This window comes from Rissa tridactyla, chromosome 20, assembly GCF_028500815.1.
Source record: "Rissa tridactyla isolate bRisTri1 chromosome 20, bRisTri1.patW.cur.20221130, whole genome shotgun sequence".
In the NCBI taxonomy this organism is placed as follows: Eukaryota; Metazoa; Chordata; class Aves; order Charadriiformes; family Laridae; genus Rissa; species Rissa tridactyla.
Window position 1 is genome coordinate 865,208 of NC_071485.1, and position 21,495 is coordinate 886,702.

The 21,495-nt window shown below is 63.6% G+C and overlaps 4 protein-coding genes across 4 annotated transcripts; all 4 read right to left on the reverse strand.

Annotated features, from left to right (window-relative positions):
• Positions 1 to 149: 149 nt before the first annotated feature.
• Positions 150 to 4,389, reverse strand: MAT2A (methionine adenosyltransferase 2A). Its single transcript, XM_054180752.1, has 9 exons — positions 4,210 to 4,389; positions 2,696 to 2,773; positions 2,491 to 2,613; positions 2,297 to 2,409; positions 2,073 to 2,216; positions 1,751 to 1,969; positions 1,482 to 1,664; positions 1,266 to 1,399; positions 150 to 869 (listed from the first exon to the last, which is right to left on the reverse strand). The coding sequence occupies exons 1-9, from the start codon at positions 4,298 to 4,300 to the stop codon at positions 767 to 769; spliced, it is 1,188 nt and encodes a 395-aa protein (XP_054036727.1). The 5' UTR covers positions 4,301 to 4,389; the 3' UTR covers positions 150 to 766.
• A 1,646-nt stretch (positions 4,390 to 6,035) lies between these two features.
• On the reverse strand, positions 6,036 to 10,623 carry LOC128900145 (histone H2A.Y-like). The gene is made up of 6 exons (XM_054180924.1): positions 10,501 to 10,623; positions 9,900 to 10,193; positions 7,229 to 7,306; positions 6,818 to 6,931; positions 6,614 to 6,743; positions 6,036 to 6,329 (listed from the first exon to the last, which is right to left on the reverse strand). The coding sequence occupies exons 1-6, from the start codon at positions 10,621 to 10,623 to the stop codon at positions 6,268 to 6,270; spliced, it is 801 nt and encodes a 266-aa protein (XP_054036899.1). The 3' UTR covers positions 6,036 to 6,267.
• A 6,319-nt stretch (positions 10,624 to 16,942) lies between these two features.
• On the reverse strand, positions 16,943 to 18,017 carry PURB (purine rich element binding protein B). The gene has a single exon (XM_054180776.1). It carries the CDS (start codon positions 18,015 to 18,017, stop codon positions 16,986 to 16,988), a length of 1,032 nt encoding a protein of 343 aa, XP_054036751.1. The 3' UTR covers positions 16,943 to 16,985.
• A 1,519-nt stretch (positions 18,018 to 19,536) lies between these two features.
• LOC128919634 (cytochrome c oxidase subunit 5B, mitochondrial) lies at positions 19,537 to 20,721 on the reverse strand. Its single transcript, XM_054225023.1, has 4 exons — positions 20,561 to 20,721; positions 20,356 to 20,429; positions 20,053 to 20,152; positions 19,537 to 19,785 (listed from the first exon to the last, which is right to left on the reverse strand). The coding sequence occupies exons 1-4, from the start codon at positions 20,652 to 20,654 to the stop codon at positions 19,673 to 19,675; spliced, it is 381 nt and encodes a 126-aa protein (XP_054080998.1). The 5' UTR covers positions 20,655 to 20,721; the 3' UTR covers positions 19,537 to 19,672.
• Between the last annotated feature and the right edge of the window lie 774 nt (positions 20,722 to 21,495).

Below are 21,495 nucleotides of genomic sequence, written 5' to 3' on the forward strand. Positions count from 1 at the left end.
AGTATGAAGGGCCAAATCCCTCCCCTTTTTCCCCCAAAAATACATATAATAAAGCTCGGCCGAGCCCCCCCCCCCACCGCAGCACCGAGCTGGGGGCGGGAAGGGGGGGGGGGTATTGTGCAGTTGTGGAGTCACTTCAGCTTTCTTACAAAGAAAAAAAAAAAAAAAAACAAACCAATAAAACATTTTCCTCCGGTACCAAACCCACACGGGGGATTCGGAAGGGGACAGTTTTAACACCATCTCTCCCCCCAAAACGTGCATCCTCCGAGAGAAAAGAGGTTTAAAATCCGGATTAAGAACAAAACCAGCACCAGTGAGGTCCCGGCTGGAAAGGGGGGGGGGCGCCGAAACGGCGTGTTCCCCCCCCCGCCATGGCGGGACAGTGAGAGTCGAGGGGGGGGGAAGCGCTCGGGGCTTTTTGCCGTCTCTGAGCTCAGACGTCACGCACGAGATTTTTTTTTTTTTTTCCGATTAAAAAGAAGCCGGAGGGGGGTCGGCGGCCACAGAGGCGGGGGGGGGGGGAACGGGAGTCGGGGGAGAGGCACGAGGCCGCGCGTGGTCCCCACGCAACCGAAATGATGGCAAGAAAGAGAGAAAGAGAGAAAAAAGGGGGGGAGGGTGGGGGGTGAGGGGACACGGGGCCAGGAGAGCCTGGGGGGCGGGGGGGGCCGAGCTCTTTCCCCCAGAGCCCGCGAGCTTCTCTGTAGCCTACGCCCGCGGGAATGGGGGGAAAAAGCCTAACAAGGCTTTGTTTTTTTTCCTCTCAGTATTTTAGTTTTTTGGGAACTTCCCAAGGGAAACTGTCCCTACCAAAGTGGCCATAGGCTGCGGTCCTCTGATAGAGGGGCTTCTTCAGATCCAGATCCCTGGAATATACAAGTCCTCAACTCAGTAAAGAGGCTCCGGCCCCGCGCTCGCCCCTTCCCTACCTGGCCGGGGGGGGTCTGTGGCGGCACCTCCGTCTCCCCCCCACCCCCGGGGGGGCGGTTGGAGCTTCCCCGGCTGCCCCCACCCCAAAGTCCCGAGAAGCCGGAAAAGCCCCAAGCGCTCGGCTCTCAGCGGATACTTACCCCCAAAATCCGCGCCCGAAAGCGCCTTCTCCTCCGGCAGAAGCGGCTCCTTGCCGGGTCCAGCTGCACCAGGCGGTGACCGCGGCTGCTCCGGGGAGGGGACCCCCGCACGCTGCCACCGCCCCGGTGTCCCCCCCCAACCTTCCTCTCCCAGCGGCGCGTGTCCCCCCCCCCTTCTCCGGCGCCCGTTACCTGACGATCACCCCAGGGCGCAGGTCGAAATTCTTCTTGACAATCTCCAGCAGCTCCCGCTCACTCTTCTGGGAGGTGCCGTAGTGGAAGATGGAGATCGACAAGGGGTGGGACACCCCAATGGCGTAGGAGACCTAAGGCGGGGGGGGGGGCACAGATTAAGCCTGAGGACCCCCCCCGAAAGGGTGGGGAGGGGGACACCTGCCTTGCACCCACCTGCACCAGCACCCTGCGGCATAGCCCGGCCTTGATCAGGGACTTGGCCACCCAGCGCGCGGCGTAGGCAGCTGAACGGTCCACCTTGGTGTAATCCTTCCCCGAAAAGGCGCCGCCGCCATGGGCCCCCCAGCCCCCATAGGTGTCCACAATGATCTTACGGCCAGTCAGACCGGCGTCGCCCTGCAGGGGACACAACATCGTCACCGCCACGTCGTCGTCGTTGTCACCGCCGCGCCAGCACAGCTTCAACTGGCAAACGGCCATACCTGGGGGCCGCCGATGACGAAGCGGCCGCTGGGCTGGAGGTGGTAGATGGTGTCGTCGTCCAGGTACTTGGCCGGCACCACCGCCTTGATCACCTTCTCCTTCAGCGCGTCCCGCATCTCATCCAGGCACACCTCCTCGTCGTGCTGCACCGAGATGACGATGGTGTGCACCCGGATGGGGATGACTGCGCCACGGTCCTGCATGTACTGCACCGTCACCTGCCGGGGGAACACACCCAGAGGGGTCAGGGAGGTTTGGGGACTTCCCAGGAGTGGTTCTGGGGACCCTCCCGAGGCGGCGGGGGATCGCAGGAGGCCTCACCTGTGTCTTGGAGTCGGGGCGCAGCCAGGGCAGGGTGCCGTTCCGCCGCAGCTCGGCCAGTTTGGCATTCAGCTTGTGGGCCAGCACGATGGTGAGGGGCATGCACTCCTCCGTCTCGTCCGTGGCGTAGCCAAACATCAGGCCCTGCAGCAGAGGGAGCAGGCGGTAAGGCTGTGACCCCCTCCGGCCCCACCGCAGCAGCTCAGGTGGCACAGGGGACTCACCTGGTCCCCGGCGCCAATGTCTTCCTCGCTACGGTCCAGGTGGACACCCTGGGCGATGTCGGGCGATTGCTGCTCCAGGGCCACCAGCACGTTGCACGTCTTGTAATCGAAGCCTGGGGCAGAGCGGAGGCTGCGGTGAGCCCAACGCACCAAACCCCACGCCAGTGATGAGCCAGTGACCCCCCGGAACCTACCTTTAGAGGAGTCGTCGTAACCGATGTGCTTGATGGTGTCCCGGACCACCTTCTGGTAGTCGACAGCAGCCCGCGAGGTGATCTCCCCCGCCAGCAGGATCATCCCTGTCTTTGCCACTGTTTCTGAGGGAAAGAAGGAGGACGTCAGCACCGGCGTCACCTACCCAGCACCGGCGTCACCCCATGTCCCCAGGGAGCAACTCACCGCAGGCCACCTTGGCGTCGGGGTCCTGCTTGAGGTGGGCATCCAGGACGGCGTCGCTGATCTGGTCGCAGATTTTATCTGTGAGGGGGACACAGATGGCGGGAGGCCATCAGGGTGGCGCAGCACAGCCCTTCCTTCCGGAGCCGCAGTCCCTCGGCACAGCCGATTCCTGATACGGCGCTAAGCCGGGAGCGGGCGCCATGGCCAAGCCTCCCCTTAAGCCGGCAGACAGCCCTCACCTTGTCCCCGTGCCGGGTTATTAGCCTGGAATTTCAGGCATTTACCAGTTAAGCTCCAGTTACAGCTGGGTCAGGGCTGGGGTTCAGCCACCTACGGCACCTCCAAAGGGGACCTGCAGCCCCTTCCCTCCCGGAACCAGTTCCCTCCATCCCCCGGGATGGTTTCTTCTGGGAGAGGGAGATCCCCCTCCTGCTCCCAGAGCTTCCCAAGGGCCACTCGGGGCTCGGTGGTGAATAAGCAACTTCCCTGGGAGCGTGGATGTCCTTGGCGGCGACCTTTTGGGCTGGATTTGGGAGAGGATGAGGCCAGCGCTGGGCTGGGGCGAAAGGAGGCGGTTTCTTGGGGTGAAAGAGCGCGGAAACGGACCTTACACCCATTCGCGGGCACTAAACTCTTTTTATCTTTGTGGCAGCGGGGGAGCTGCGGGACGGGGAGCCCCAAAGGCACCCCCAGGCTGGCGCTGGTGACGCCGTGGGGGTGGGGGTGCTGGTGGTGAGCCGGAGCCGGGCGGGAGCCAGGGAGCGCTGCACCCGCAGGCAGGGGAGGCAGGCAGCTGCCCGCCCGGTTCCCAGTCATGTGCCCCGAACGGGCCGGTACAAAGGCAGGGAGGGAGCCCGGCACGCCATGGCACCGTGCTCGGCTGCAGCCTGCGAGCTCGGGGGGGTTAACAGCCCCCGCGGGGGGAGCCGACCCCCAGCCGGGGGGAAGGGGGAAGTCTGGGGACTCCTGAGCCCCTCGGGCAGCCCCAGCGCTGAGTCGGGGGAGGGCGAGGCGGGGACCCACCCGGGGGGTCGGGGTGCTCCGAAGGACCCTGCCGGGGGAGGAGGCCTTCGCCGGATCCCGCCGCACCCCACGGGAGAACCGGGGACGCTCCGTGGGCGGGGGTGGGGACACACACCGGGTCCCGCCGACCCCCGGGAGCTGCTTAGTCACGGCTGAGTCACGGCGGCCCCCCCACCCCCGCCGCTGCGTCACCCGGTACGACCCCCGCCACCCCCGGTGCGTGTCGTGCCATGTCGTGTGTCGCGTGTGTGTCCCCCCGCCCCACGCGGGAAGCACGTGCACACCGGGGCCCGCAATGCGGCGCGCGCCGCCCCGCACTGCGCGCGCGCCCGGTGGCGTCACCACCATCATCCCCTCCACCGCCACCCCCCCCAACCTGTCCGACACGACCCCCCCACCGCCGCCGGGAGCGCCCCCTCCTCCTCCTCCTCCTCCTCCCCCCGCCCCGCCGGGCCGCGCCTGCGCGCTCGCCGCCCTGCCGCGGCCCGCACCTGGGTGCCCCTCGCCCACGGACTCGGAGGTGAAAAGGAAGGTGCCCTCCTCGATGAACACCTCGTGGAAGCCGTTGAGTTGCCCGTTCATAGCGGCGGCGGCGGGGCGGCGGCGGGCGGAGCGGATGGGGCGCGTAGAGACTGCGTAACGCTGGCACGGCCGCGGCGGACTAAGAGCGGCGTCTGCGGCCCCGCCTCTATTTATACCCTCCTCGCCCCGCCCCGCCGCCTCCTGCCACCAATGGCGAGCGCTGAACGCGGGGCGACGGAACCACTGCCGGCGGGCGGGGGGGCGGTTACGTAACGCCGAGGACGGCCTCCCCCACCGCCGTTGCCCCGCCGTCTCCGCCGCCGGCCGGGCGGACAACGGGGTCGAGAGGGCGGCGGGGCCGGCTCCCCTTCCCCGCGGGGAGCGGCGGAGCGGGCGGGAACCGGCGTCCGCCGACGCTCCCCCCCCCCCAGACGCGGTGGCGTGGAGCCCGCCGCTGGGGCCGGCGGCGCGAGGCGCGGGTAGGCGGGCGCACGCGCCGTGCGGCAGCGCGTGGCGCGCATGCGCGCTGCCTCTCCCGCCGGCGGCGGGGACGGCCCCGCCCCGCCGCCATCTTGCGGGCCGAGCGGCGGCGCCGCCGCCATTGTGCGGGCTGGGGCCCCGCCGCCCCCCCCCCCCCCCCCCCACACACACACACCGGCACCGGCTGCCCCCCTCCTCCCCGGGCCGCCCGCCCCTCACTCCCACCCCACCCCAACGCCTCCTGCTACCATCTGGTGAGAATGGCGGCAGCGCCGCCACGGCCGAGGCCGCGCAGGCCCGGCCGGGCCCGGCCCCGCCAGACGGTACCGGAGCCGCCCCCGGCGCTGTAGGCGGGGCTGAGGGCGGCGGGAGGGCGCCTGGGGCCGGTGGCCGTCGTGGCCTCCTGGCGCCTGATGCAACCGGGCAGTGGTGTTGCCAGTGCCGGACCGCCAGCCCCGCCCCGGCACCGGTCCGGACAGACAAGACATGCGAGTCCCACGTACGCGGGACAGACACACCTGGGACGCCAATACCCAGGACAGACGGACCCCCAGGCCCACATACACAGGACAGACAGACAGACACCCAGGACCCATGCACACAGAACAGACACCTGACACCCATGTTGCCCAGGACCCACCCAGCCAGGTCAGGTGGACACCCTAGACAGACGGGGACACAGACAGATGGACACCCGGGCCCCACCGGCCCAGGACAGATGGACAGTGGCACCCCAGTACCCAGGGCAGACGGACACCTGGGACCAGTATGGCTCAGGACACACAGGACACCTGGGGCCCACAAACCCTGGACAGACGGACACCCAGGACCATGGTGCCCAGGACACATGAACACCCAGGGGCCACAAACCCCACATGGACACCTGGGACCACACACCCAGGACAGACAGACAGGTCACCCATTGCCGGGACAGGACACTTGGGTCCCGCGTACGCAGGACGGACAGACACCCAGCACCCCAGTAACCAGGAGAGACGGACACCTCACACCCATGTGGCCCAGGGCAGACGGACAACTGGGAACCCACGTACCCAGGACACACGGACAGCCAGGCCCGCCGTGCCCGGGACAGATGGACGGACGGGCCCCGTCCCCAAACCGGGAGCGAGGCGGCTCCAGGACCCGGGGGAGCCCCGGGCAGCCGGGGCCATGTGGGGCCGGAGCCCTGGGGCACGCCCCGCCCCGTCTATTTGCATAGGGGGCGGGGCCGGGCCACATTTGCATTTCGCGCGGGCCGGGGTCGGCAGGGGGGTCCCCCCACCCCCTCCCGTCACCGACACAGGGGACGAGCGCATTTTTGTAAAAAATGGTTTATCCCACTGTATAAAAGGCGGGGGAGCCCTGAGCCCCCCGCCGCCCCCCGCCAGGGTACAGCTTCCCCTACAGCCCAGAACCACCTTCTCGCTACAGGCAATTCCTCTATTTGCTTCCTTTAAACTATGCCTTAAAAAAAACCCCAAAAATCCACGAATCCCCACGATTTCTCGTCCCAGGTACGCCGTTGTTCTTTTTCTTTTTTTCCCCCTCTATGCTGTTTTTTGCTGTCCTTTCTTGCCAATGAGGGATTTGTGGATATGGGGGATTACACCTGCGGAAAGAAGAGGGAGATTCCCATCAGATACGCAAAGACGTCCCAAAACACTCAAAAGAAATCCTCTGTTCCCAGTGGAATTTTGCCATAAACCAGTATGAACATTTCCTGCCACTCGACGGATCGCCCTCCCGGTGCTCCAGTCAGATCCGGGGAAGCAGTGAGCCTCTGGTATTTATCACCGCTGCCAAATTCCTGTGTATTTTCCTTGTATTTTTCCCCCTCCTCACCCTAAAATTCCCAGTTCGGGATGGGAAGGGGACATCGAGGACAATACCCACCTCCACCAGCAATGGTGGCTTTGATGAGCGAATCCAACTCCTCATCCCCGCGGATGGCCAGCTGCAAGTGGCGAGGAGTGATCCGCTTCACCTTCAGATCTTTGGAAGCGTTGCCCGCCAGCTCCAGCACCTGCCGGAAAACCGGGAAAACATTCAGGATCCCACAGGAAAGGACATTTGCCACCCGCAGATGAAGGGACCTACCTCTGCAGTGAGGTACTCAAGGATGGCCGCGCTGTAGACGGCAGCAGTAGCTCCCACTCGTCCATGGCTGGTGGTGCGAGTCTTCAAGTGCCTGTGGATCCGGCCCACAGGGAACTGGGGCGGGAACAATTAACACCTCGTTAACACCTACACCTTCCCCGGTACATTTGCCTAATTATGCTTATTTGGGCCCAAAAGATTCCCCACCCTGCCCGTCTACGGCTTCTGGGTCCTCATGACAACATAAATCACAAAACATTAAGTTTTCACCCCCCCCCCCCCCCACCCCCCCCCCCCCCAAAAAAAAAAAAGAGAGTTTGGGGCACCTTGCCTCCCAGAAGGGGAAGTTTTGCTCAAAAATTCCCCTTTTAGGATGAAATCAGGGAAGCAGCGGACGCCGTCATGCCTTACCTGCAGCCCGGCTCTCTGTGAGCGTGACACGGCCTTGGCCTTGGCCTTCCCACTGTCCTTTCCCGCCTTACCTCCAGCCTGCAAGAGAGAAACACGCCTATTAATTATCCTTAATTAATCCAGAGAGACCTGCTGCGCTATAATCCAGAAGCAAACATGCTCTCTGCCGCTGCAGGAAACCTTTCGGCCTCTCAAACGAGGTGAGTTTGAGGGGACAAGGGGGGGTTTGACGGGAGGTTCCTGCCACCGCTATTCCCATTATTTTCCAGAAAATGCCAAATGGGGGCAAACCAGCCCAAACAACCCCCTTTTTTTTGCAGCAGCTGTGAGAACAGTTTGATTCCAGACTGGTTTTCTGCCCTCTGAAGGTGGGTGCTGACACAGGCCGCAGGCCAGGATGCTGTGCCTGTGCACAGGAATTTGCAGCCCAGGCCAGCAGGATTCAAGGGTAGTTCCCTTCCCGCTCCGGATCAGAAAATCACCCAGGAGCCACAGAAATCTTTAATACACGCCCCCCCCCTCCAAATTAAGTCTCTCAGCCTGCAATGAGTGGAGCAGCCCCTGTACAGCCCCTGCAGAGGGAAAGCCGAGCCCTAAAACACACTGGGTACTTGTAATCCCCATTTTTACACCATGTATTGATCCCGCAATTCCCATCCCTTTCTAAAAAAGAAGGAATTGCACCTCGCTGTGAGGGAGTTGGAAGTTGCCACCAGCCCTTCCGGCTCATTCAGAAGGAACCACAGGATCCAGAGATCCCCAGGAGACCAAGGCAACGCTAATTGAGCATATTAATCCTTAAAATATGGTTAACATGGGGATGTCCAAGATCCTCGTCCCATCCCAACAAGGAGGGAGTTAACACCACACACTTGTACCAGCTGGGAAAAAAATAAGTCACGAGGGCAAGATATTTAATCTGGAGGTGATAAAGGAAGCAGAGTGGCGCTGGGCAAGGTCAGCAGCACCGGGCACAGGTGTGTTCCTCCCCACGGCAGCACCGGGGACGCTGGTGGAGACCTGGCTGTGGGAATGCCAGCAGCTGGCAAACCCACGCGGCATTTTGGCAGCTGACGCCACGACAGGTGGGGCTGTAGAAGCGTTTGGCTCTGCTTTGTTATCATGGAGACGTGTCCAGAAAGGCTTTCAAGCACCTTCACTGCGGTGAAGCGTCAGGAGTTACTTTTGTCAGTAGAAAACATCACCGAGTAAAACTTCAAAAATCAGGAAGGAGGATCTGGGGATATTTCCTCACTCTAAAAATAAAAGACAGCTCTGGGAAAAGCACTAGCTGTTCACACCGACGGCTCTCATCAGCCAGCTGTGAACTTTCCCACTTCTCCATCAAGTTTTCCAGCCAGCAGCTGCCCCACCTGATGGTTCTTTACATGATATTTGTCTAAGAGGAGGGAAGAAAATTCTCACAGAGGAAGTCCTGAGGTCTGTCTCCATCTTCAGGGTTTGCAGAGGAAACATCGCAACAGTTTCCCACAGCTGAGCCACCACCAGCTCCCTAAGGAAGTTCTTTCTCCTCCCAGCGGAGAAACGAGGGCTCTTTGACGAATCTCAGCGCGGAGATTTCCTCCTCTTCCTCGAGCAGTGTCTCTTCCCCTGGGCTCAGTCGGGCCAGAGACGGGAGCAATCCACTCCTTTGTCCGGAGGGGACCGCACTGAAGGGCGCAGGAACGCGACATCTCCTTCCCTTCTCCCCACGGAAGCTGCTCACTGGAAGCTCATTCCCGTACCGAAACCTCACTGGATTTAACACACTGTATCTCACGCAGTAGGGAAACCACCTTTTTTTTTTTTTCTTCTTCTCGTTGCTTCAAACAGGACTAAAATACTTCAAGAAGTAACTTTTTATCTGTCGCCACATGTTATGAGATATCCTTGAGCGTATGTTTTCTGCGGTGAGTGTTGCATAATCTCACAGAGCAGTTTCCACATTAACCCTTAGCGATCGGGGCCGTTCTAGAGCCTCCTCGTATCTTCAGTGACGCTTACAGACCCTGCGGCTGGGGCTTCCACGGGCTTCAGCTGCCGGATCACAGGAAGGAGGCAGCGGGGAGGATTAAACCCCCACTTCCCCCCCTCGCCGGAATCAGAGTTTTCCTTGGGAAGTCACCAGCGAGCCTCAGCCCACTGAGTGGATGGGGAGAACCGAAGCCCTGGAAGTTAAATGCTCCCCCGGCGCACGGGGGACTCCCCCGGGCCGGTTGACAGCCATCCTTCAGGCCGCTCCCCGCGTTTTCCGCCCCTGACAGTCACTTCCTTACTCTACAGCCAACTTTATAAATGTGTAAGTGCGGAAAGTAGCTGTACAGAGGCAGTTTCACCGTAACTGATGGAATCAAGGCGGTCACAACGGCTCCCGGCCCCCCCCGGAAGGCTCTGACAGCACACGGGGGTCCCGGCCCCCCCAAGAAGGGGCCTCACACCAGGATCGAGTCGGCGGGAGGCTCCGGTTATACAACGGGTGGGGGGCGAGGGGGCGACTCGGTCCCGGGGCACCCCCGGGCAGGGCCGGGTGCGGCCCAAGGTCACCGATCGCTGACAGAGCCCGGCCCCGGGGCCGCCCGCCCCCCCCGCCGCGGGCCGGTACCGGAGCCGCCTCCCCCCCCCCCCGCCCCCGGAGGGTCCGGGGCGGGCCCAGCCGCCCGCCGCCCCTCACCATGGTGCCGCCGCCGCCGCCCGAGCTCCGGTCCCGAGTCCGCGCTGGAGCCGCCTCAGGAGCCGCCAGACAATAACCCGCCCGAGCGCGAGGAGGGAGCCCGGCCTGCCGCGGCAGCGACCACCCAATCAGGGAGTCACATAGTTGTTTGAACATCCCGCAGCCGCCAATCCCAGAGCCGCTTCTTGGCCCCTCGCTGGCTCCGCCCCGCGGCCCGTTTAACGGCTGTTTTTCCTTTGCACACGGCACGCAGGGGTGAGGGCGGGGGGCGTGGCATCGGGGTGACGTGAGCGTCTACCGAATAGAAAGAGCTGAGCGCCCCAAGGGGGGCGGGGTCGGGAGGACGGACAGCTGGCTGAGCCAATGGAGGGAGACGAGCCTTTCCCGCCCATTCTCTGTCCCTGCCCCCCGTGTTGTTTGTTTGCGCTGAGGGGAGTGGGGTGAAGCGGGGGGGCTTACTCGGTTCCGCTAGTTTTACCGGCGGGGCTCAGGCCCCCTTCGGCGGACAGGACTTCCCTCAGGGCCGTCCCAGGGCCTGGCCGCGTCTGCTCGTCTGTGGACCGGCGTCTCCCCGGGCAGCGGGGCCCGGCTCCTGACAGACTCCGGGGCCCGGCTCCTTACAGGCTCCCAGGGCCTCCGTAGGCCTTAGGGCCGCCTTGCCGCTCCCTTCCGCCTCCTTCGGGGCAGCATAGAGCTTCCCGCTCGGGCCGGGCCCTGTCATCATCCCCCCGGCTGACTGAAGGGCTTGGGGTGCAGCCTGGGGAGGGTTAAAGCTGGGTTACAACCCCGGTCAGGCTGCTGTCTGTCCCGGCTTGGTACCCGGAGGAGGTGCCTGCCGGCTGGGACCGCAGCGAGGTGGGGGAATCCCTCCCAGGTGAGGCTGAGGCCCGGCAGTGGCTCAGGCGAGCAGTGTCTTTGAGTTCTTCCCTGTGTGTTTTTCAGGAAATACAGAAATAAAGGTTGGTCCTGCCCTGTGGGATGAGATAAGGGCAGTGGGGTGACACAGACCATCCTCGGGATGTGGACCAGGGCTCAGGGCAGGGAGGGGACACTGAGAGGCAAAAGGGATGGCAGGGATCAAATATGGTCAAAAAAAGCCCCCCAAATTCCTACTCTGGACTGTCGTGGGGTGGGGTGGTGTGTTAGAGAACAGCGTGTCATGGGAAATAAAAACTGATGCACCATGATGCATCAAGTCAAGTTCCAGCATCAAGTCAAACCCAATTTATGTGCCATAGTTAATTTTATAAGAGAAACTCTGGATTTTAGAGAGCAAAGGGTGGATGGCTAACAGGAACAGCTGAAGGGGCCCCGGCGCGGCAGAGCCCCTGCCCCAGGATGGTGGAAGAAGCTTGGAGGAGCAGGTAGGAAGCTCCCGGCGGGCGGAGGGGGGAGGAGGAGGAGGGAGGCACCTTTGCACTGCCGCTGTCCCCCCCCCCGTGTCTCCCAGCCACCTCACACCATGCCTCAGTTTCCCCCCAGCACTGGGCAGGGTTTGGGGGGCACTGGGCAGCCCCTGCCCCCACGGCTGCAACTGCCATGGGGAGCTGAGGGGTGCCCCCCGGCCCCCACAGCTGCCTCCCGGGAGGGAATGCTGCCTGCACCTGCCCCAGAAGCAACTGCCGCAGGCGCCTGCTGCGCGTCCAGGCCGGCCCAGCTGTCCCCACCGCTCCCCCCAGGGCCCCCCAGCTCCCTCCGGGGGAGCTGGAGCAGCTGCCCACGCCAGCATCCGGGCGACGTGCGGGACGGGGGCCCCAGAGATGCTGCCAGCAGCTCCCAGACCCCGCAAGGAGGGGATGGAGCCCACCCCGCCCCCCCCGGGGCCGGGGTCAGGCCAGGCCCCGGCTGCGGCGCTGGCGGCAGGGCTGCGGTGCGGTGGCGGCTCATGCGCAGGCGGCTCCCGCTCGTGTCCTCAGATGAGCCCGTGCCCGCAGGGAGCCGCAGAGCTAAATGCGGCGAGGGCTGCGGCGCCTGCGTCACCGCACTGAGCGGGCTGCCGGCACCCGGCGTGGCACGGGCTGCACGCCACGCACACGGGGTGAACACGCCATGAATACACCACGCACGGCAGTGAACATGCCATGCACATGGGATGAACATGCCGCACAGATGTGTACACGCCTCACGCACGCCGCGCAGCCACGTGCATGGCGCGCACGCCGCGCTGGGCCGGTCCGCGCACACCGGCACGCCTGCACGAGCCGGGACACACGCAACACTCGTGTGCCGTGCCAAACCCTCCTCCCTCCCCACAGTTCCAATCCCGTATGCCCCCACGTACCCCGCGGTGTCCCCCACAGCTCCCCTCGTTCTGGGGACACCATGTACCCCCTTTATGCCCCCCCCCTCCAAGCCCTCAGGGTGTCTGCTTTTCCCCCCAGAGCCCTGAGGGTCCCCAGGACACCGCAAAACACCCCCAGAATGCCACGGGGCCACCCTGCCCACCCCGTCCTTCACCAAGACAGTGGCACCAGTGACGCACACCCCCACACACACACCCCCACACACACCCCGGGATCGTTGGGGAACCGCCCCCCCCCCCCCCAAAAGGAGCAAGATGGGGCCAGGCTGGGTTTTTCATTCACTTTTCCGCATACTTTTTATTTGTTACAAACATACAATTCTTTAAATATAGACTTGTAAAACTCCATTTGCAAAAATCTGCTACGGTAAGGAGTGCTCGCTAGCATGAGGAGTTCGTCACGTCGGGCGTCGTCTTTGCTAGTGGTAAAATCCAGGACCTGCCTTCGGCAACCGCTGGCTGCTCCCTGGCGTCTCCCGAAGCCGCCCCGCCGGCCGCAGAGGAAGGGAGAGGGGGGGACGGGACCCCCCCGGGCGCCGGCAGCCCTGCGCTGGGCCGCCTAAAGTGCATGGTTTGCTTTATTTTTTGTTTTTCTTTCATTAAAAAAATAAGAGGAATAAAACTTTCTTCTTTCGTCAAGGTACTTTGGGGTGAACGTTTTGGTCTCTCAGCAGATATTGGCCGAAGTCAGTCCCGGCCCCGGCGGCTCTCAGCGGAGGATCCGGCGCTCTCCCGCACGGATGTTTTACCAACCGTCTGGCACGTTTCCACCTCCCCCACGTGCCGGGGATGGGAGAGCCTCCCGCGCCGGGCCCGTTCTCAGCCGTGGCATCGGCGCTGCTCCGAGGCCAGAAATCCTCACGGCTCCCGCCTGCCGGTAACGCCGCGGTTTCGAGGCCTGGACGCCACCGGCGACCCCAAACCGTGGTGCCAGGGAGACGCTGGTGCGGGGCTCCCAGGTCTCGCCCACCACCACCGCGGTGAGAAGGCGTCGACGCTGGTGCCGCATCTCTTCTCCAGTTGTTCCTTTCCCATCTCAGCTCTATCCGAGATCTGTCCCGGCCCCTGGATTCGGAATCTCACGCCGACGCACCAAGCGCTTGGCACAGGCGCTGCTGGATCGACCGGCTCCGCGAGGAAGAGGAGGGCGACGGCGCCCGCGGCCGAGCCTCGCCCCACCGGGAACATCTCCCCCAGCACCCGCCGAGCCGCCGCGACGCTGGGCCCATTCCCATTTCCCACCGGGAACCCGCTCCCGGCAGCAAGTATCTGCTGAGAGATTCCTTGTGCATCAGCTCAAGTACCGTCATCGCTCGCTCACGCTTCTTTTTTTTTTTTGTTTTTCCATTTTTTTTCTATTTTTTTTTTTTTTTTAAACTTTTTTCTTTTTTAAAAGAGAAGCCGGCGAGGGGTTGGTTTTTTTTTATCGCCAACAAGAGAAAGGGCCGCTCTCCCTGGCGCGGTGGCCCCGGGGACCGGCCACCTCCCCCTGCGTCGTCCCCTGCCGTCAGTGAGGGACCACGAGGGGATCCTCCTGCCCGTGACCCCAAAACAGCTGGAAACAAGGCAGGATAATTCCGATTTTCTTCCATATTTTTCTTTTTTGGGGAAAAAAATGAAGCGGTTTTAACTTTTAATGGAGCCGCCAATGGCTCCCGGCCCTCGGCCCGGACGTTTTGGGGTATTTACATTGATTTTGGGGCGCTATACAAGATTTACAAGATTCCTTTTTTTTTTTTTTTTTTGTACAGCGATAGTCGCGCTCTCAAACCGTCCCTTCCGGGGCAACAGAAATCTGGAAGCTCCAAGAATTTGGGATTTTTTTTTTTTTTTTTGTCCCCCTTTCGGTTAAAAAAAAAAAAAAAGGCAATTTGCCCGTTTTCTACAGAATCCAAACCAAAAAAAAAAAAAAAAAACCCAACCAAATCTCATATATATACACACACACACAGAGATGTGTATATACATATATATATATATATAAGGAAACAACCAAACCCTCCGACCTGCCCCTCGCCCCGGCCGCAGGGAGGTGTTTTCGGCGACGAGGTCGGTCCATGGTGAGATGCCGGCGCTGGCAGAACCCGGCTCCAGCGAAACCGTCGTCCCGCTTTCCTCGGGAAAGGCTCGTCGGCCGCCGGCTGAGCCAACTGGAAAAAACCAAAACCAAAACAAAAACCCCCAAAACTCACCAAAGAACAACCGTCTCCCCCCTCGCAGAAACCACCCGAGTCCTCGCTCGTCCGCCCACCTCTCTGCATCGCTCTCGCTGGTTGCTGGCAGGTTAAAAAAAAAAAACCTTTTTCGCTCTGATTTTTTTTATCGCATTTTTTTTGGATGTTCTTTTCGCTGCGAGATTTCTTCCCCCGACGCGCTCTGCTCTTCTCACCCGTGTGCTGGAAGGTCAAATGGAGCTGCGGAAGGTTCCTGTACAGATACATCACTTCTCCGGCAGGAGAAAGGCTTCTGGCTGCCAAAGCGAACGCTGGGTCCTGGTTTTATTTCATTTTATTTTTTTGGCGTTATTTGCCTTTTTCCTCTTCCACACATTTCCTAGGCGGCTACAGGGAGCCGAGCTGGGCCGGCGGCGACCCCAGAGTAGAAAGGTAAGGCTAAATCACTGCAATTCAGCCAAAAAAAAAAAACCCAAAAAAAGAAATATATATATATTTTTTTATATATATATATATATATATGATCCTCTTCAAAAATAAAAGGAGAGGTACCGCCTGCGTCTCTGCAGCCGGCTCCCGGCAGCCCGACGCTGGCAAGTCCATCACCGCGGAGCCGTGGCGGCCAAGCGGTGGCCGCTCTCTCCCCCGATCCGGAGCCGTCCGCGGCGTTTTCCGTTGGTTTATTTTTGTATATTTTTTTTTTTGTGTGTGTTTTTTTTGTTTGTTTTTTTTTGTTTTTTTTTTCTCCGCGGCAAAGAACCGAAGGCGCGGCAACGCCAAACCGAGAACGACGGGTGGATACAGCAGGACGTCACTGGAAAGAGCTGCCTTAGGGTACAAAATACAGTACGGACGCGGTTCGGACATGGAGATAAAAGACTATTGCTCCCGTGTGAGTGAGGAAACCCAGTCCTTTGCGACGGAGAAGAGTTAAAAACGGGATAAACGGAAGAAATTCGCCTTAAAAATCCCTTTAAAAAGAGCTATGTAGGCGGGGAAGGGCGGGATGAGGTTTGACAGACGGACGGACAGACGACGTACCCCGGGGCTCTGCTGGGTTTCGGGGTGAGCGGGGGACGGAGGTGGCGTGTCCCCCCCCCCGCCGTCGCCTCGCGAAGACGAGTCACTGCCGGCCGTTCCTCGCTTCCCAATAAATACGGAGCGAGCGGAGAGAGGGAAGACGCCGGAATCCGCGAGAATAAATTAAAAGAGATCGGAGGGCGGGCGCGTGCAGGCTCCCAGAAAATAGCGGAAAAAAAGCTTAATTAAAAAAAAAAAAAAAAAAAAAAAAAAAAAAAAAAAGAAGAGTCCTAAAACTGGAGAAGCCATCGGACAAGAAGACCTGAAACTTTGGAATGAAGAGTGATGAACCCCATTCAGTTCAGAGTTCCTGGGATAACGTGGCTAAAAAAAAAAAAAAAAAAAACTTTCTGGAAAGCGCAGGATTGACCTGATTTAGCTAAAATTAAAAAAAAACCCCAAACTTAAAAAAAAAAAACAAACCAAAAACGTAACCAAAACCCCAAATATTTGAGAGTGGAAAAAACCATTTAACACGAGAGGTGATGGCCAGAGAGACCCTGCGGGCTCCGGTGTGGCAGAGCCAGTGTGGCCAGGTGGGAAAAAAAACACAAAAAAGAGAGGAAAAAACCTCCCCAAAACCCCCCCAAAAATTTAAAAACCCCCCCAAACCAACACCGAAGCCCCCAGCCGCCGGGGTGCGGAGTCTGGTTGGTGCTACTGAGCCGCCGGTGTGAGGTGCTGAGGAAAGGCTGAAGGAAAAAAAGAGGAGAAAAGGGTGGATTTTGGCGCTTGGGGGTCCCAGGAAGGAAATGGGTCCGGTGCGGAGACAAGGGGAAGATCGTGCGCCCTGTCGAGTTTTCCTTGTGCTTTGTGCCTGCGTGAACCTGCCTCTCCCTGCGCCCCCCGGCACCAGAGGGGGAAGGCGGAGGGGGGAAAAAAAAAAAAATCGTTAAAACCGAGAAAGTCTTCCTTAATTTTCAGGAACCTGCCAGCGTCGCACTAGCTGGGTGCGGGTTCCAGTTTGGGCGCCTGGAGTTTAGCAGTTTCAATCCCAAAAAAAACCCAAAAAACCCCAAAAATATGGAAAGAAAGGGGAGGAAAAAAAAAAAAAATTAAAATAAAGGAAAAAGTGGAAGAAGAGAGCACGGACGTTGGTCCAGATAGAGCCCCCCTCGCTCCCCAGAGCTCCTGCTGCTGCCGCTGTCTCCCCCTGCCTGGCTCCTCTTCCGCCGGCCGGCGGGGCTCCGGCGAGGGTCTGGACGTGCGGCGGCGGCTCCGCTCCGCAATGCTGGTTTCGGTGAGGGGGGGCACCGTGGCAGCGCTGGGAGGGGAGAGGGGATGCGGGTGTCTCCCCCCCACCCCCCCCCCGACAGGCAGAGAGTCCTGGGGGGGACGGCGGTGGCGGGTGCGTGCGAGGACGCAGTCGGCGTCGCGGTCGGTGTCGCGCCGGTTACTCTCTCCAGCGGCGGGTTTTTGGGGGGCGGGGGGGAGGGGGAGGGAATCGGGAGAAACGAGGAGGGGGGGGGGCCCGGGGGGTTGGATGTGGGGCCAGGGGGGAAGGGGGGGGCCGGCGGTGGGGTTTAGGGCTCAGTCGTCGTCCACGTCGTCACCGTCGGAGTCGTCGCCGGCGCCGCTGCCGCTGCCGGGTCCCGGGGGTCCGGCGCGGCGGTCGTAGAGCTTGTCCCGCTGGCGCTCCTGGATGTCACGCATCTCCTCAGCGTAACGGCAGAAGGCGCCGCCGAACTTGGCCCAGGCCTTGTAGGGGACGGTGATGGCGTTGCGGTAGGACGGCTTCACCTCGCTCACCCGCAGGAAGACGCCGTACTTGTTGCACCCCACGTCGAAGAAGAAGCGCTTGGAGTCCACGGTGATGGAGGTGCCCTCGGGCAGCTCCCCGTAGAGCCCCCCGCCGCCCGGCCCGCCGCCCCCGGGGCCGCCCAGCTCGTCCTCCTCGCCCCCGTAGTCGTCGATGAGCTTGGCCAGGGCGTCGCGGAACTCGATCAGCCCCTGGGCCGGCAGGGCGATGGTCTGGCCGCTCTGCAGCCCGGGGGGGCCCCCGGCAAAGCCCCCCGGCCCCCCGGGGCCGCGGTTGACGGTCTGGCGGATGCGGAGGAAGCGCCCGCGCTGGTTCTCCTTCAGGTCCAGGTAGTACTTGCGGTTCTCCCGCACCAGGAACTCGCTCTTGAGGGCGCGGCGGGGGCCGGGGCCGGCGCCGTCCTCGCCCGGCGGCCCGGCGGCCTGGGCCAGCTGCTCGGGGCTGGAGGGGCCCAGCTGGGCGTAGTGCTCGATGAAGTCGCCCAGGTAGTCGCGGAACTCGGCGGCCACCGCCATGGAGAGCGTGAGGCGGCTCTTGGACCCGCCCGCCCCCACCTCGGCGATCTTGAGGAACCGGCCCTTGGCGTTCTGCTTCACGTCCAGGTAGAAGCGCTTGTTCTGGATGTCCAGCCGCTTCGAGGCCAGCTCCTGCGTCTCCTGCTCGGGCCCGGCCCCGCCGCCGCCGGACCCCCCGCCGGACCCGGCCCCGCCGCCGCCGCCGCCGCCTCCGCCACGGCCGGTCGCGAACCCGCCGCTGCCGCTGCCGCTGCCGCCGCGCTCGCTGCCGCTGTCCCCGTCCGCCATCTTGTCCGCCCGCGCCGCCCCGCGCCGCCCCGCTTCCGGCGCGCGCCCCGCGCGCCCGCGCCGCCCCTCTGCGACAGAGGGGTGACGTCACCGCCGCACTCACCGCCCGCCCGCCCCGCCCGCCGCGTCCCCGCGCGCCCTCTGCCGACGCCCCGCCCCCCGCCGGAGCCCCGCCCCCCGCGCTGTCAGTCACGGCCGCCGGCGGCTCCCATTGGCCGCGCGCTCGGGGGGGAGGGGGGAGGGAGGGTGGTAATATCGAGAGCCCCGCCCCCTCCGGACTGGGGGTGGGAGGGTGTATGACGTCATGGCCGGCCAGCTTGGCGTCATCGACAACGTCAGCAGAGGGAGGGACCGCACCAGGGATGCGGCAGCCACCGGGCCCTCCCCGGTGACCCTCGGGGGCCAGAGCCCACCCCCCCCCGGACATACGACGTCATCGCCAGCCCGCCCGGCGTCACCCGCGCGTCAGCAGCGGGCGAGGGGGACGCAGCGGGGACCCGGCGGCCTCCGGGGACCCCTCGGGGGCCTCCAGCACCTCCTGGGGGCCCCCCCCCCAGGACCAGGCAGCCCCGAGAGCTCCCGCCGTCCCCCAGCTGCCCCCCGAGGGCCGCCCGGCAGCGGGAGGAGGGGTCCTGCCCCAGTGGAGCCAGTTCCCCGGGGACCCCCCGCCACCTCTGGAGATTTGTCCACCACGCGCGGCCACCAGCGACGCTGCCGGGGCCACCCGGAGAGCAACGAAAGGCCCCACAGAGCTGCGGGTGGCGGGGCTGAGGTGACTGTCCCCGTCAGGGGCAGGAAGGAGGGAGCACGGGTCAGCAACAGGCCATGGAGCCGGCACTTTCTGTAGCCAGGGGGACCCATTTTGAGGCCCAATATCTGCTCGGGAGGGACAGGAGCCACCTCAGGGCACCCGCTCAGCCTCAGCCCACCCCGGAAGGTGCTGGAGACCGTCCCCAGGGGATGGGGGTGACAGAGCCGTGGCAGGCGAGGAGGGGACAGTAGACACGGGCTACTGGGACCTCAGGGGGCCTCTGACTCCATGGTGGGACACCACCATGGCCACCTGGTGGGGCCACCCTGGAAGACAGTGTCCACTTGAGGCCCCCCCCCCCCCGGGTACAGCCACAACCTCCACTGGGAGGGACACCTCGTGTGGAATTGGGGGGGGGAGGGGGACCCAGGGGGGCCGTGACCCTCCCTGTGGGCTTCTTTTGGGGATGTGGGGGGTGTCCCCAAGCAGGTCTTGCTTCCGGAGCCCCCCAGCCAAGGGGACAGCAAGACCTCCAACAGCCGCACCCCAGGGCCTAGGGATGGTGGGGCCCCTCCACCCCAAAAACCGCTCCAAGGTCACGAACACCTCCCGGGGACACGGCCCAGCCCTGCTCCGTGTCCCCTCCCTGCTCCCGAGGGCAGCAACAGCTACGAATTCACCCCCGCGGGTGTCCCCCCCCACCCGCCCCGGCACCCACAGGTGCTCCCCTCCCCCCCCCCCCCCCCCAGTGCAGACAGAGTCAGGGTCTCACACACAAACTCTTTATGGGGGACACACACAGTGGGGGCAGCTCAGCTCGGCCCAGACGATGCCCAGTGGGTGCTGGGGGGGTCGGTGTGACCCATGGGCCCATCCGTGGGTGCTGGGGGGTCCGGGGAGTCCCTCAGTGGGGCAGCTCGTGAGGGATGAGCTTGTAGTGGGCGCCGCAGGAGGGGCAGCGCTGGGCCTCCCCCTGGTGCAGCCAGAACCAGACGACGCAGCTGTTGTCCTCTTCGCCTGGGGGAGGAAGAGGAGGGTGGGACGGAGGGAAGGAGGCGGGAGGGGACACACACGGACATGGGGGGGAGGGGGGGGAGCCCAACAGATGGACAGATGGGGCTAGGGATGGACAGACAGAGGGAAGGGGACAACATGGAAACACACACAGAGGGGTGGATGGGACACGGACGGGGGGGCGGAGGGAGGGACACGGGGGGGCGAACACACAGACAGGGACACGGACACATGGACACGGGGCGGGGGGGGGGGGCCTATGCCACTTACAGACGCAGCCCACGATGCGCTTGTTGGTGATGGAGGGGACGAGGTTGGGGTCCTCCTTGGTCCCCGCGTAGCGCTTGGGCCGGAACATGCTGTAGGGGTCCTGGGGGAGGGGGGTTGCAGGGGGGGTGGGGGGGTGAGCGGGGGGAGGGGCAGCCTCGGCCCCCCCCCACCAGCCCCTGCCCGACCCCCCAAGGGACCCCCTGTCCCTGTCACCCACCCCCACCCCAGAACATCCCCCATCCCGCCCCCCCCCCCGCCGCCGCCCAGGCCCCGCCCCCTCCCCGGCCGCCCCCCCGCACTCACCAGGCCCTTGTTCATGGCCTCCATCACCTTCCGCTCCAGCCCCGTCGCCTGCTCCTCATCGCTGGCCAGGCCGCCTGCGGGGCACCGCCGTCACACCGGGAAGCCGCCGCCGCCGCCGCCGCCGCCTCGGTCCCCCCCCCGCCCGCCCATTTCCCCCTCTCCCTCCGGCCGCCCTCCCCGCTCCCCCCCGTCCCCCCAGGCTCACCAGGGACGGCGAGGCAGCGGGCGGGCGCGGCGCGGGCGGCGGCGGCGGGCAGCAGCCGCAGGGCCGCGCTCACCCGCAGTAACCTTGAGGCCATGGCGGCGGCAGCGGCAGCGGCAGGCGGCGCTTCCGGGGACGGCGGCGGAAGCGGAAGTGGAGGGGCGGAGCGTGCGGCTGAGCCACGCCCCCGGGGCCGTGGGCGCGCACAGCCCTTGGCGACAGGCCCCGCCCTTGGCGACAGGCCCCGCCCTTGGCGACAGGCCCCGCCTTCGGGGCATAAGCCCCGCCCCCGGGAGCGGGACTGGCCGTGGGGCCGGGGCCGGGGCCGGGGGCAGCCCGGGGGGCCCGGGATGGTGTCCCTGGGGACAGGGACAGCCGGGGGGCCAGGACGATGTCCCAGGGGGACGGGACACCCCCGGGATGCTGGTGACAGGTGTCCCCAGGACCACGCGGACACGACACCCTCGGGGGATGGGGAGGGGTGTCCCCGGGGCCTTGGGGACAAGGCCACTCCAGGACACTGGGGACACGGGGACAGATGGCCGTGGGGACCGGGGGGGCTGGGGACAGCCCCCCCGCCCCCCCTGCCTCAGTGTCCCCGGGGAGCCCTGCGCTCCCTTGCTTACTCATGCCCTCCATCCCACGCCGCTCGTTAGCCACCTCCCGCTAATTAACTCCCATTAACCCCCCCAGAGGGGGCGGCGGGGGGAGCATTACTGCCTGCCTCTTCCTTGGCGGGGGGGGGGGGAGCCGGCCCAAAACCCACCTTTATTTCACCCAATTTTAAGGCCTGCGCCGGTTTTTCACCCAGTGGGGTGAAGGGGGCACCCATGAGTGCTGGGTGGGGCCCCCTGTGCAGGAAGGGGGAGTAAAAAAGAGGGGGGAAAAAAAAAGGGATAAAATATGGGGAAAAAAAAAAAAAAAATAGGAATGGTGGG